The sequence below is a fragment of the Nannospalax galili genome, unplaced genomic scaffold (assembly GCF_000622305.1).
Source record: "Nannospalax galili isolate Female #2095 unplaced genomic scaffold, S.galili_v1.0 scaffold144, whole genome shotgun sequence".
NCBI classification, from domain to species: domain Eukaryota; kingdom Metazoa; phylum Chordata; class Mammalia; order Rodentia; family Spalacidae; genus Nannospalax; species Nannospalax galili.
Window position 1 is genome coordinate 1,259,301 of NW_008353267.1, and position 13,527 is coordinate 1,272,827.

The following is a 13,527-nucleotide window of genomic DNA, read 5'->3' on the forward strand; positions in this document are numbered from 1 at the left end:
GGGGGGTGGGGGTGGGGAGGGGAAGAGATTGATTCAGCCTTCTGCCCTGAGTTTCCCTATTTCAGGAAACCTTGACCTGATCATTTCTCCAGTGGTTACCTTGTCCCTGGCATATCCTGACCCCAGCAAAAGGAACACTCCTGCTCAACTAACCTTTCCCTTTTGGTCCTCAAAGCTTCAGTTCACCACCTTTCAGTGAACTCCTGCTACAGAACCCTGTGTTCCCGGCTGGTTCCAGTCTCCACAGGTCCAGGTGCAGCCCCCTGAAGGGAAGTCTTGGCTGTGTCCTTCTCAGCTTGAACATATATCACGTGTATTATATTTACCCAGAGGGTTTATTGCCAACAGATGGTTAAACTCCATCCTCAGAGGGCTTAACTCCTGTCATCCAGGGGTAAAGCCGCCCTAGTTTGCATGTTAAGAATTTCTTAGGGGGTGCTGATGTCCGCTTTGGGAATCAATGCCCTAGATAAAAGAAGGTGCTGCGGCTTGGGCTCCCCCTTTCTTACCATCTCTTCCCGCCCATTTGTGCAAGTCTCCCTTCTCTGTGGCAGCCCCCCCCCCCCATTCCCCGCGTTTGGACTGCTTCTAAGAATCTCACTCCTGTCTGGGTTCTGAAAGCGTAGGGAAGGTCGCCGGTCCCAGCCTTGCGCAGCTTGGTTCTCCTTGGTTTTCCACGCAAACGCGGACGGTTGCACTTGCCCTAGCCCAGGTGTCTGAATTATTCACTCTTCCAGGACTCCTAGCGTCATGTGAGCCCTTCTCTGCAAGTTTGTGGCTGAGCACTCGGCTAGCTGTTCTCCTCCAGAGCTCGGCAGCCAGGGGGGAAGCTCCCCAGCGGCCCCGCAGGTGTCCCCGCGTGCCAGATCCAGCCTGGGGCGCAGGGCCATTCCGCGTGCCAGCTCTGCGCTCTTACCCATCTGGCTCCAGCTCCGGGTGTGAGCTAGCGCGGGTGTTGCAAGCTCCGGTGTCCCGGAGGGGGGCAGTAGCAGCGTCAGGTGGCTGCTCTGCATCCCCGAGCGCCACCCAGCCACTTCCTAGTCGGCGCTCACCGCGGCTGGAGCGGGAGCCCATCGGTGTCGCCGCTCCAGGACCCGCGTCCGCCCGCCGCAGGGACTCGGGAGAAGCTGAGATGTGAGCCCTCCGACTGCCTGTTGCCTTCGCTGGCGCCCACCTCTCCAAACCACAGCCCGCGACGGCCAGCGAGCACTTGCCTAGATCTTCCGGGAGAAAGGTGCGGCCCCTGGGCGCACGCACAGCGCGGCAGAAGTTGGACTGCCCAGGGCAGCTGTCATCCAGCTGTGTGAGAGGGGTGGGCTGGGAGACTGAGACAGCAGACTTAAGGAAGAGGGCTCCGTCCGGGCGACGGGGCGGAGAGGGGGAGGTTGAGTTGTTTCTCTCTCTCTCCCCTGCCTCCCGGGCGCGGGGCAGTGGAAGAAATGCTGAGCCGGCGCCCCGGCGCCCGCCGCCGCGACAGCAGCCTCAGCAGCAGCCTGAGCATCAGCACCGGCGGGACAGCGACAGCGGGGGCGGCGCAGGCGCACTGTGCCCGGCGGAGCCTGCAGTTCCCCAGCCGCGTGTGCGGCACCGCCACAGTCTGGGCAGCGGCGGCCGGGGGAGCGCTACTACCATGAACTGCCTGGTCCGTCTCCCCAGAGCTACTCATCCAGGTCGGGCTGGAGACACAGTCAGGGGACCCCGCCGCCGCCGCCGCGCCCCCTCTTCTTTCGGCTTGATCTCCACCACCTCTTCCTCCTCTTTTTCCACCTTCTCTTCCTGCTTCCCCCCCTCCCCCGCCGCGGATCCTGGCCGCCGCTCTCCAGACCCAGGATGCCGGGGGGCAAGAGAGGGCTGGTGGCACCGCAGAACACATTTTTGGAGAACATCGTCAGGCGCTCCAGTGGTAAGGAGAGTTGCAGTTCAGAACAATCCCCACCTCCATCCCGCCCACGGCGCACCCCCATCCTGCCCATCCCATCCCTCTCCTAAGGGGGGAGGGGGGGCACAGGCAGACTTACCTGGTGGGTTCGGGTGGGTGGGGGGCAGGAAGGGGGCTGTGGGGGGAAGTTAGTTGCATCTACGTTCTAGGGGGTGTACCCGCCTCCCACCTGTCCAGACAGACCCCAGAGCAGGAGCTCTAGGGAGTGGGTGGGTAGAGCAGAGGTTCATCCGAGAATAGGTTTGAATTTGACTGCCAGGTTGAACCTTTCCTCTTCACCTCTCCTCTACATCCTCTTCCCAAATCGGCTGCAGGCACTGAACAAATTCTTTAAGTCATCTTTTTCAGTGGAAATGTTGTTTTTAAGTTGGGAATGGCTGGGAAAGTGGCTACTCAATCAAATTTAAGTCTCTTGGAGGGCTTTTGGTCCTAATGAAACCATCTGAGAGTGCCCTGGGTTAGGTTGAGTAGTCTGAGTTGAACCTAAAAGTGCCAACGCTCGAGACGTAGAAAGGCGATTCCCAGGATCAAATCTGTTTAAAGTTTCTTTTTATTTTCCTCATTGTGTATTGGCTTATCGGATGTAGCTCATCTAAGTGGAAGTATAGAAATGAAGCTCGTTTCTGTGCTTTTAATGCACTTGGGGAAAATTGTTGAACAATGCCATTCTACCTCACTACTGATAAATTAAGGTTTTCCTGTTCTGAAGTGTCTTTAAGATACCATCCTCTTATGCATGGGTGTCCTACAGATTGTGGATGGGAATGACTACATAGTTCACATTTAAGACCATATAAACCTTTTTATCTTATTGAATTCTGTACCTCCTAGTTGTTTTAATATAATTTTAACGTTGTAATCAAGATATATGGAATATTCTTTAAGGGCTTTCCTTCTGAGGCCTGCTATTTTATTTGGAGATTCCATCGTGGAGAACTATGAGAAGGATAATTCTGCATATGGAGTTGAGCATACAAGCAGTGGAAATACTCCATGTCCCTCTCTCCTTGAAACTATATTTATTTGGGGGGGGCTTATGCAGCAGACATGGTGTGAGTCTTTCAGATTAAAAAAAAATGGTTAAGACACTTCCTTGTTTTCAAGAAACTCCTACACAGTGGGCAAGAAATGGGCTTACAGAAATGTTAACAAATATCAGGCACAGTGATGCTGTTTCCCAGGTGGGAAGTCCAAGCACACTGCTTCCTGTAGATCAGCATCTAAGATTAACATCCTGATAACCAGGCTTGCAAACTCCCTTTCTGATTTGGGCATCTATGTATTTGAGTGTTCCAAAGTGTTTATCCTAAATGATTGATTGAGAATTTGGTTTTGAGGTTTGTGACTGTTTCTTCCACTTTGGCCTCTGCATGACTCTGTGCAAGTCCAGATCAGACTAGATGTGGCACATTAGAATCCACAAAGTAACTAAAGGAGTTGGCCTTGTAATCATTTTACTCTTTGTAATATTTTATCCATCCCAGGGTGGGCTCATGTGCACTTTCAGTTTTTATGATAATATGAAAGTTCACAGTGGTAGCAATTTTTATATTAATGCATTTTCCTCTTTTATTAATATCACACATAGATCTAGAATACAAGGGTGGTGGTGGAGTATTACTGTTAAAACAACCAGTTGTTGAGGAGAGGAACTGAAAGGTTATTGGAATCAGCTATTTGCTATATTAGTTTTCTTCCAGATTTCTCGTCTTCTTGAGTTGTTTTCAGTCATACACGATTTGGTTTCTAAGAGGACTTTGCAGAGAAGGCCTTAGAGACCCAAGCCATGAGCTCCCTGCTGTTCTTGGTGAAGAGGGAGAGGATGAGATCCCTGGATTGAAATGTGTTAATGTAGTACCTTTAGTGGAACTTCCCCCTCAGATTGTAATTATGAGGTAGTTTTTGGAACATGTTTATTTCAGTCTTAATGGGAAAACTTACCTTATGTGGCTCAAGACTGTCCGATTGACTTTGAACAATGATATTGAGAAACCTGGAATTTTGTTGAGAGTATGTTAGATATTTGAGAAATAAGCATGTCTCTATGTAATCAGTACTAGGAAGCAGCAGAATTAGGAAATGTAATGTGAAATTGTTCTCCCCATCCACAGGGGACTGTCCCCCAGTTGTCATTTCTACCTTATTTGACAGAGAAATTGAAAAAAATTCATCAAAAGAAACTATTTAATTAAGATTAGCAGAGAAAATTCCCTTCTGGATCATCAAAGATGGATCAAGTTTGCACACTGAAGATTTCATTATTAACTCACTTAGCAACATTGGAAATGAAGTGTTGGCAGAACTTTAGTGGGAAAAGAAAGTCAAGGTAGTGGCACTCCTGGCTAATTTAAGAATTGCGGAAACAGAGGCTGGCATTTTATGCTCACCTGCACCCCAAGATTTCCCTTCTCATACAACATTATTCTCTTCTTATGAAAAGATCAGACCTTGCATTGAGAGTCAGAAATAGACTATATAGAGAGAGGCAGAGATGACATCAAAGCCTACAGATAGACAGATGGACAGGCATCCACCCAGACACAAAGATGGACACAGGGGAAGCAAACTCTTTCTCTCATATTCACAAAGAGCAAAAGAGAGATAGAGAAAAAAGTCAAGCATGTGTACATGCATGTGCATACAAACACACGAGAGAGAGAGAGAGAGAGAGAGAGAGAGAGAGAGAGAGAGAGAGAGATAGAGATAGAGATCAGACATTTGTTTTTGTCCAAGGGTAACTAGAGAGCACAGGCAGTCAGGAATCCATCAAGCAACTTTTGGAAATGCAGAACAAATGATGGAGAAGTAAGGCATATTTGAGCAGAGCTTTTAAAGCAGAGGATTTTCTAATCAAATTCTGACATCCTCAGCTGCAATTTCCAGAGTAACAGTGCATGCCCTGGAGTAGCAACAGTAGCCTCTTTGCTGTTGTTTTACACCCTTGAGATTGGTTTTTTATTTTCCTTATTTAGTTGACTCTGTTATGGACAAGCATTGCAAGTTGTTACTGGTGACTCAAAGTCTATAAAATACAATAATGTGAGCCATCATGTAGGATGGATGCATACACATTTTGTGACCAAATCTCAAAATAAAAGAAGCAAGGAATTCCTCTCTTTAGTTTTAAGATTAAAGACTTGATGAAGCAGCTAAAGAATACAGTACTTCTTAACATCTAAGTATGGAGAGCATGTTATTCTTCCAAGAATTTGTGAAGGTCAAAAGTATAAAGGCAACAGAAGTGTGTAGATAAGCATTAAAAATAGATTGTTTTGCTCTTGATTGACACATAGTATATTCCATATTTATAGGGTGTGGTGTGACATTTCAATGCCCGTGTACAATATATGATGATCAGATCAAGGAAAATGGCATATTTACCACCTCACAAATTTATTTTCTTTTTGTTACAAATAGTCCTACTGGCTAGGCTGAAATATTAGATTATCAGCCACAGTTAACTTTATATATTTGATTATTTGGATCAAAATAAGTTATCAGGAAGGGAGGGGTTGAGAACTAGGTGCAAGTCCATTTCACCTGAATAACATGACTGTCAAAGGCTCCTGCTCCAAGTACTTATGGAATAAATCCATGTTTAGCATCATCAAGATCTCCTCCATTATTTATATCTTCATTGTTCATGCAAACTCTTTGTCAGTATAAACTGGCATCTAGGGAGAAGTGAAATTATGTATAGATGTTAAATATCTGAAAGAAAATGACTGTTTTTAGGACTTTTAGTTTGAGTGGAGTGTTAGTTTCAAAAGACGAAAAAAAAAATTCAAAGCCCTGATGTGGATCCTCCTGGACAGCATATTTCACTCACATGTTTTCTATGACTCCTCAGTGACCACCAGAAGTGATTAGTTTGAGTGACAGTAAACCGGGTTGCCATTCTGAAAAGCTGTAAATACAAAATTAGATCTTTATTTGAAATTATTATCTATTAAATTTATAGCATTATTGAAAATTAGACTTTTTTCACTTTTATGAAAAACTGGAAGTGTCTTTTTTTCTCTTTGGTGGAAAAAAGAGGAAAACAGAGAATAGAATCTTTTAGGAATGGCTCGGTTTTCAGGACCTCGATAGCTTCTGTTTTCCCTTTTTTCTAGACAGTGGGCTTGCACAAGCCCTTGACTCAGCCATCTCTTCCTCGTAAAGATGACCAGAATTATTTTTCACATTGCACCTGGTATTTATAAGAGCAGCAGAACAAAAGAGACCCTTACGGGAGAAAACAGAGAACCAAGTGACTTGATACCAAAACCGAAATGGAAAAATAACTTTTAATTACTGCCCAATTTCAAGGAAATGGTAGAAAGCAAATGGGTTTTTGTGTTGTTTTTAAGGTTTTGATTTTTCTTTTCTTGAATGATTTTCTGTAACATCTAAGACACCATTCAGGAAATATTGATAAAACCACATAGTGTTTTTGAAGCATCGGTTTACCCAGGTCTTATAATGTACCACTTTTACGTTTAAAATATCAGAGGTTGATATTATACTGACCGCTTCCTAAATTATATTGATGAATAACCGGGAGCATCATCTCACTTCTGAGCCTGTACTGCATTGCATAATGAATGCTGTGCACTGCTGGCCAAAGGCTGTTCCTCCTGCACACTTTTGCCATCTCTAGTGTCAATCTTTGCTTGATTCTAGAAGTAGACTATGTAAGAAATCCATTTACTTAACCATTTTTAGTCTATTTCCTGAAAAAGCCATACAGCACCACTATTATTTAATGGAAGGTAGTAGGAATGACCGAGAAGAGATCCATGCAGGGGCTTTTGAATTTAGTCAGTGTTTACCTTCTGCTCTCACTGTGAAAAGCACCACAGTGAGCCTAGGCAGAGGTTGTATGACAATTACGTTTCTGTGGTTGTCATTTACCACAAGAGGTCACTGTAGGTTCTATCAGGCTTCCTCAACATCTTTCCTTTTCTCCCCTTCCACCCACTCAGTTCTGATTGGGGGTCTATGTAGTAAGTATCTGCACTTGGAAGGAAGTATCTAAAATGTAAGACATACAAGAAAGTTCAATGAAATGAGGTACTTATTTCCTTAAATTATTAAAAGTTATTTTAACTGGCAATGATCTTCTTATAACTGAATTAATATGTTAATAAAGCAGTTAACATTAGCATGTGATAGTAGCTAATCTGACATCATTGATAATACTCATAATATGATATTCATAAGATAGGTTTTAGACTAATCAAATATTTACTTCAAATTTTGTTATGTTTTCATTGTCATGGCAATATATATGAAATATAAAGATTGCAGACAAATGCCATGCATATAATAATTATTGCTAGGAAGATGACTATATATTTACTATTTCAACAGAATTTCCCCTCTATCAGTTGTCTTTATATAATTTATATTACTTTGAGGAAGAGGCAGAGTCAGTTCATAACAACACTTCAATTTTATTGAAAGAGAGCTTACAGATTTATAGCTACTTCCATAATGTGTATGTAATTCTATCATTTTGACATTCTTAAATTTTGAAAATAAAATTCAAAACAAATTATCTTCAAAGTACTCCAAATTATTAAATTCTAAAATGTGTATGTGTATATATATGCATATGTATGTATATATATATATATATTTTTTTTTGAGGTAGGGTCTTTCTGTAGCCCCAGATTGTCTAGAACTTTCTATGTAGACTAGGCTGACCTTGATCTCACAGAGATCCACCTGCCTCTGCCTCCTGAGTGCTGGGATTAAAAGCATGCACCACCATACCCAGCTAGGGATATATTATTTTGAGAAGATCTGTTTTCTGTCAATCAACATGCACTACTATGGCTTAAGAAGCTAAATCTATGAAGATGTTTGATTAAATGAAGTCAGCTATGATTCTTTTTATAATAAACCGGTATTTTAGACATTATTTTAGCATTTGGTTATATGTGGATATTAAGACCTATTAAAGTGACACATGTGTACAAAATCTAGGTAATAGTTTTATGATGTGCTAAGCTTTCCCACGGGAACACAAGAAAACATGAAATGATGTAGAAAGGAGCAAAGGCTGGAAAGCTATTTTAACTTTTTACTGAAAGTAAATTTCCTTTTGGGGGTTTGATATAACCAGAGAAATGTAATTATTAAGTGTGAAGTCCTATGAGCTTTCAGCAATAACCAATTTGAGATATGAACTTAGGTGCAGATTCCTAGCAGGTTCTAGACATAGTGACATGTAGCTGGAAGGACATGAGCATTTTGGAATGTCAAGTAAATTCCCTGAAGATACAGGTCATTTTTTATTGACACTCTGCCAATCTCCACTGCAGCACAAGCATAGAACGTGCTGGCTGAATAAGAGCTTTTCTGCTTTGGCTCCTAAAACAACTAAATTCATAATTGATTTTTTCCAAACAGTTCTGATTAAGTCTACTAAGTAAGTTGTGCAAGTAATTATGTAATTGAAGATGTTTAGTTACTCAATGTGCGTATCTGAAGACAGAAATCACATCCCCCAGGGCCTATCAGAGGTGCACACGGGAGTATGCTTGTCCCCTATGCCAACTTGATGTACAAATGAAATATTCTGTATCATTTTTGTGTTAATCTCCAAGGGCTTAAATGCTGGACTATTTTATATAAGAAAAAACTGCTTGCCAATTTTATATTACTATTAAATGCTTTTAAACAACTTTGCAGTTACGAGTCATTGATGATAAATCTTCTCTTTGGGTATCAACCCTTGACTGTTTAGGAGACTTTTACTGCTGGTCAAAGCAGTTTACAATACAGCAGGCCAGCCTCTAATTGCCAAATGCAACTAAAAATTGATCAACCAACTTGTATTTTGGGTAAAGGTGAACCTCTGTCCTGATTCTGTAACTCTTTTCTGTCTGTGTACTTTTTGTATTTGGGGATAAATTAAAGCACAATGCATCTATTTTTGTACGTTTTAGAGCATTGTAAGGACAGTGCAATTGTGCATTGGGGGTTAAATAATCTCAGAAAGTTTCCTGAAAACATCTACTACCTCTCTGCTTGACCTTCATGTCATTTATAGTTAATTATTCATCAACGCAACAAAATCTTGCCGAGTGTCTACTATGTGCTAGGTAGTGATCCAGCTACAATGTCAATGTGATGTTTCCCCTTTTTCTGCTGTCAGGTAAAGTGTGCATATTGGTTAAGGGAAGTCCACATTAGTGTCACTGTATGGCTTCTTACCATACTTGTATTTAGTGCCCTCACCTGTAAAATACAAGTAATTATGGTACCTAGCTAATGTGGTTAGAGTGAGGGTTAAATAAGGTAATATGCAGAAAATATAAGAAGAGTATTTATCACACAGCAAATGGCTGGTGTTAGTTATTTAAATTTTTGAGTGCTCCATCTGTGGCTGATGCCTTTAATTTTAACTTATTTCTTTCTATATAATATAATAATTTCTAGCTTGTCCTTGGTCAGGAGTTGGCCTTTTCTTCTTGTTCCCCCTCCTGTGTTGGCAGTGACACCTGGAGCTTCTCTTCTCGTTCTTCTTGTGCATCATTGAAAACCCAGTGTGGCTAGACCTGGAATTATTTGCCTTTGGTCTCAAATAGATTTTCTGTGGTATTTTCTCATGTCTGTCTAAGACCTCTTTTATATGTTTGTCTTTCAGTCTAGAAATCTTAGGCTTATCTTTGATTTTCTACTTGGTATAACATTAGTTTTACTTCCCAAGTAGATTCTAAAACCTAAAGGGTAAGAATTTTGCCACCTATTTCTTTTATAGCTCCTAAGAGTGCTGTGTGCAGAGTAAGTGAATTCATGGCCTGCACTGTATAGACTCAGTTCAGGGCAAGAAATAAGTTCACAGCTAACTTCATATATTTCCATTGTATATGAGAATGATGGACCAAAGGAAGAGGGCCTCATGAGTGGAGTGCAGAAACAAAACCTCTCCAAGAGTGAGGAAGGAATGAGGACACAGGCTCCCTTTCTCATCCCTAAAGCAACCTGTCTCTACTAGAGGAACCCTCTTTAGGGTAGCTGGTGATCTTCGGGAACTCTACAGTGCGTATCCAAGGCTCTCAGCCTCCTGCCCTGGTGCTCCTTCTGCAGTGATGTTCCAAGGCTCTTCAGGATTTTAATACAGGCCTGACAGGGCCTTGGGAAGACTCATGAGGCTACATATGTCCCAAATGTTGCTCTGGCATTCATTATATGAAGGTCTCAATAAATTTTTCATTTTCATATTTTCTTTGGATAAGCTAAGACAGGGGAGATTTTCCTCCTCTTTTAACCCGAAGAAAGAAAAGTATTAAGTAACCAAAGGTATCTTAAAGTAAATACAAATGCCATTAATGATCAAGGCTTTCCTAATTTTTAGGCAGAAAACAAAACTAACAACAGCAAACATATAAAAAACCAAGCCACGCCTGGCAAACCTGAAACTTTGAACAAAAGCTTATTACTTAGGGCAAAAGGAGTATCAATCCCGCTTCCCTCAGTACCTGGAAGTTCTTCAGTAAATTAAAGAACCAGTCTCTGTATAACCAGCTCAGTGAAAATGGCCCAAGGGAAGAAAATGAGGCAAACTTGTAGATCTGTATCTTTCCCTTGAACAATTACCCCCTGTTGCATAGAGAGTAGAAATAAAAACAAAGGACAAATCCTCAGAAAATTAATTGGGTTGCAACGCACTCGGAAAAGCCTCCTTTCTGTTTTTCTACCATGTGTTCAAGAGAGATCAGTCTTAATTGAAGTTCTTCAATAGTTTTGCTGCCATTAATGTTTGATTGCCTTGAAAGGTTAACTGCAAAGAAAATATATAATCCTTTCAAAAAAAGGTGGGCTGTTTGTAAAAACATTTGTGTATTTGTAGGATCAAAATGAGGTTTGAATATTAAATATGTAATATGTTTTCTCCTCTGATAAACATATCTTGACTGATTTAGCTTTTATTTTCCAAGATTATATAATTAGTAGATGTCTAAAGTTTTAGGTAAAGATATTTCATTGCAATTGGATTCAGTAAAAATTTGTCATTAACTACTTCGAGGTAAATGTTTTCTGTGTTTTGTGAGTGTATGACTCATGCAGGCAATTATTGCAGTTGTATTTTCTCTCATGATTCTGGCCAACATAGTTTTTAGAAATATAACCTCTCATGAGGAAAATATCACTATTATAAGCAGAAATGGGGCTGGGGAGGTGGCTCAGGGAATAAAGTGCTTGCTGTGTAAGCATGAAGATCCAAATTTTGATCACCAGCACCCCTGTAAAAGTGGGGCACGGCATTTTCTAAATCAGTATCATTTCTAACTGTATTCTAAATACTTATCCTTATGCCCACACATAAATGCAGCTCTCCTCATCAAAGAAACTTCTCTTTGCAATAGACGGAAGCTATTACAGAGATCTATAACAGATCAAAACACAGAGGATAAGCAACTGTGGGATGCCCAGTTCCAATTAATTCACCTACATACAACCCCTATACCCAAGACTCAGGGAACATTGTGGAAGAGCAGGTGGAAAGATTATAAGAAGACCAGGATGCCTACGGCAAGATATTGTCTTCTAGATATGACAGGGAGGCTACGCCCATGAAATCTCAACAGTTTGGCTGCCTAAACAAGACCTGCAGATAGCACCAGTTGACATGCCACTGCAGATGGAGGAAATATCACAAGGTCTCACCAGTGCATGAAGAGCTACAGGCAATCAATGGAGAGAGAGAGAGAGAGAGAGAGAGAGAGAGAGAGAGAGAGAGAGAGAATCGATTTTCTCTAAGGATGAGCTTCTAGAGAGATTATCTAATTCCAAGTGGTCAACCCTAAACACATGTACATATGAGCAATGATAAATGGATTCAGTAGATTTTGTGTGTGTGTGTGTGTGTGTGTGTGTGTATGTAGGTGTAGCAATAATAGATAGGAGGCAGGGAAATTGAGAGGGAGTGAGTGTGTGTGGGGTTGTAGAAAAATTGGAGGGGAGAGGGGGGAAGATGTAGAAATGATGTCATTATACTACTCATGTATGAAATTCTTAAAAAATTTAAAAAGAATTGGGGCATGGCTACATGCCTGTAATTCCAGTTCCCTCTCTCTCATTCTCTTTCTCTCTCATTCTCTCTCTCTCACTCGTGTGTGTGTGTGTGTGTGTGTGTGTGTGTGTGTGTAAAACAGGCAGATCTTAGAGAGCTTGTTGGCCTGCCAGCCTAGTGAAACAATAAGTTCTAGGTTCAGTGAAAGACCCTGTCTCAAAAAAATAAGATGGAGAATATAGAGGAAGACGCCTGACATCAACACACATGTACACACATGCAACACACACACACACACACACACCATGCCTCCATACACATGTAGAAACTTAATTGTCGAACTTTTGTGGATAAACATTAATGCATCAGAATTTCTTTTGTTTCTAGTACTAGCATTTCAGGAATAGATATTAAAACGTCATACTTTCAGCCGGGTGTAGTGGTGCATACCTTTAATCCCAGCACTCGGGAGGCAGAGGCAGGCAGATCTCTGTGAGTTCAAGGCCAGCCTGGTCTCCATAGAGAATCCAGGCCAGCTGCAGCTACAGGGAGACCCTGCCTCAAAAAGACAAAAAAAGAACAAACAAACAAAGTCATACTTTCTAATCCACTTTGGCTAGATGGAAAAATGATGAACTTAACACCATCAAAGAAACACAGAAGCTTAAAAATGTACCTTTGATCTTGATGCAGATGAAATGTGGAGGCATATTTTTATCTTTGATGACAGCCAAACATGTTTGAATAAATTAGCAGATTTTTCTGCATATTTCAAACTTCCACAGTGATGGTCTGCTTAATGTTGCCAATATTATGTAATAATTAGTCTCATTTTGGAAAGTACAAATGCATGAGTCTACACACTGGCTGTATTGTTATAGAACTGTAGGATAAAGGTGTCTTTTGTAAGAATAGCCTTCTATAGAAATGGGAACTACCTATACCAAAAATCAACATTGTAGATTGAACATTACATATAAATAATTTGTACCTTTTTAGCCATCTGTATCAATATTTTATTTAACCCAAATAAAATGTGCTATGTATGCTTCAGGGATTGCTCTCTTACTACTGTGTGAAGCTTAAATATATCTATAAATATCATTCACCCAGAAGACAAGTTCAGAAAAGTAATACAGGCTCTCTGACTTAAATTCACAAGTTTTCAGTAGAGGGAATCTGCTTAAGATCACCTATTATTATTTACTATTAATAATACTGTTAGTTCCTTGAAGAAATATACCTAGTTGAGTCTTAACATTCTTGACAAACATCTAAGCATGTTTTGTGATTGGTTGCTGTTTATCTTTACTAGCTATTGGAATTGTTTATTTGGTCCCCTCAAAGACTGGTGGGTTTATAGTGATGCACACACTAACATGTTTCTTTATCTCAAGGATCTCAAACACACAGAGAATATCTAAGTAGAAACTGAAGAAGGAATTTTGAAGGAAAAGGGTACGAGAGCACATGTAACAGGGACTAATGTTGACTGGAAGGCAGTGTTGGAGAGGGCTGACTAAAGTGATGAGAGGTAAGGAGGAAAGTGGGGAAAATATTTTAGGCAAAGAGAAAGCAT

At 41.2% G+C, this 13,527-nt stretch overlaps 1 protein-coding gene across 1 annotated transcript in view; it reads left to right on the forward strand.

The window, feature by feature from the left end:
* The first annotated feature begins 1,055 nt into the window (after nt 1–1,055).
* Kcnh5 (potassium voltage-gated channel subfamily H member 5) overlaps nt 1,056–13,527 on the forward strand; it is a 371,827-nt gene continuing 359,355 nt past the window's right edge. Inside the window, exon 1 of the mRNA XM_008850496.2 lies at nt 1,056–1,903. Within this exon, the coding sequence (XP_008848718.1) occupies nt 1,831–1,903 (73 nt within the window). The 5' untranslated portion in view covers nt 1,056–1,830. The remainder of the gene's footprint in view (nt 1,904–13,527) is intronic.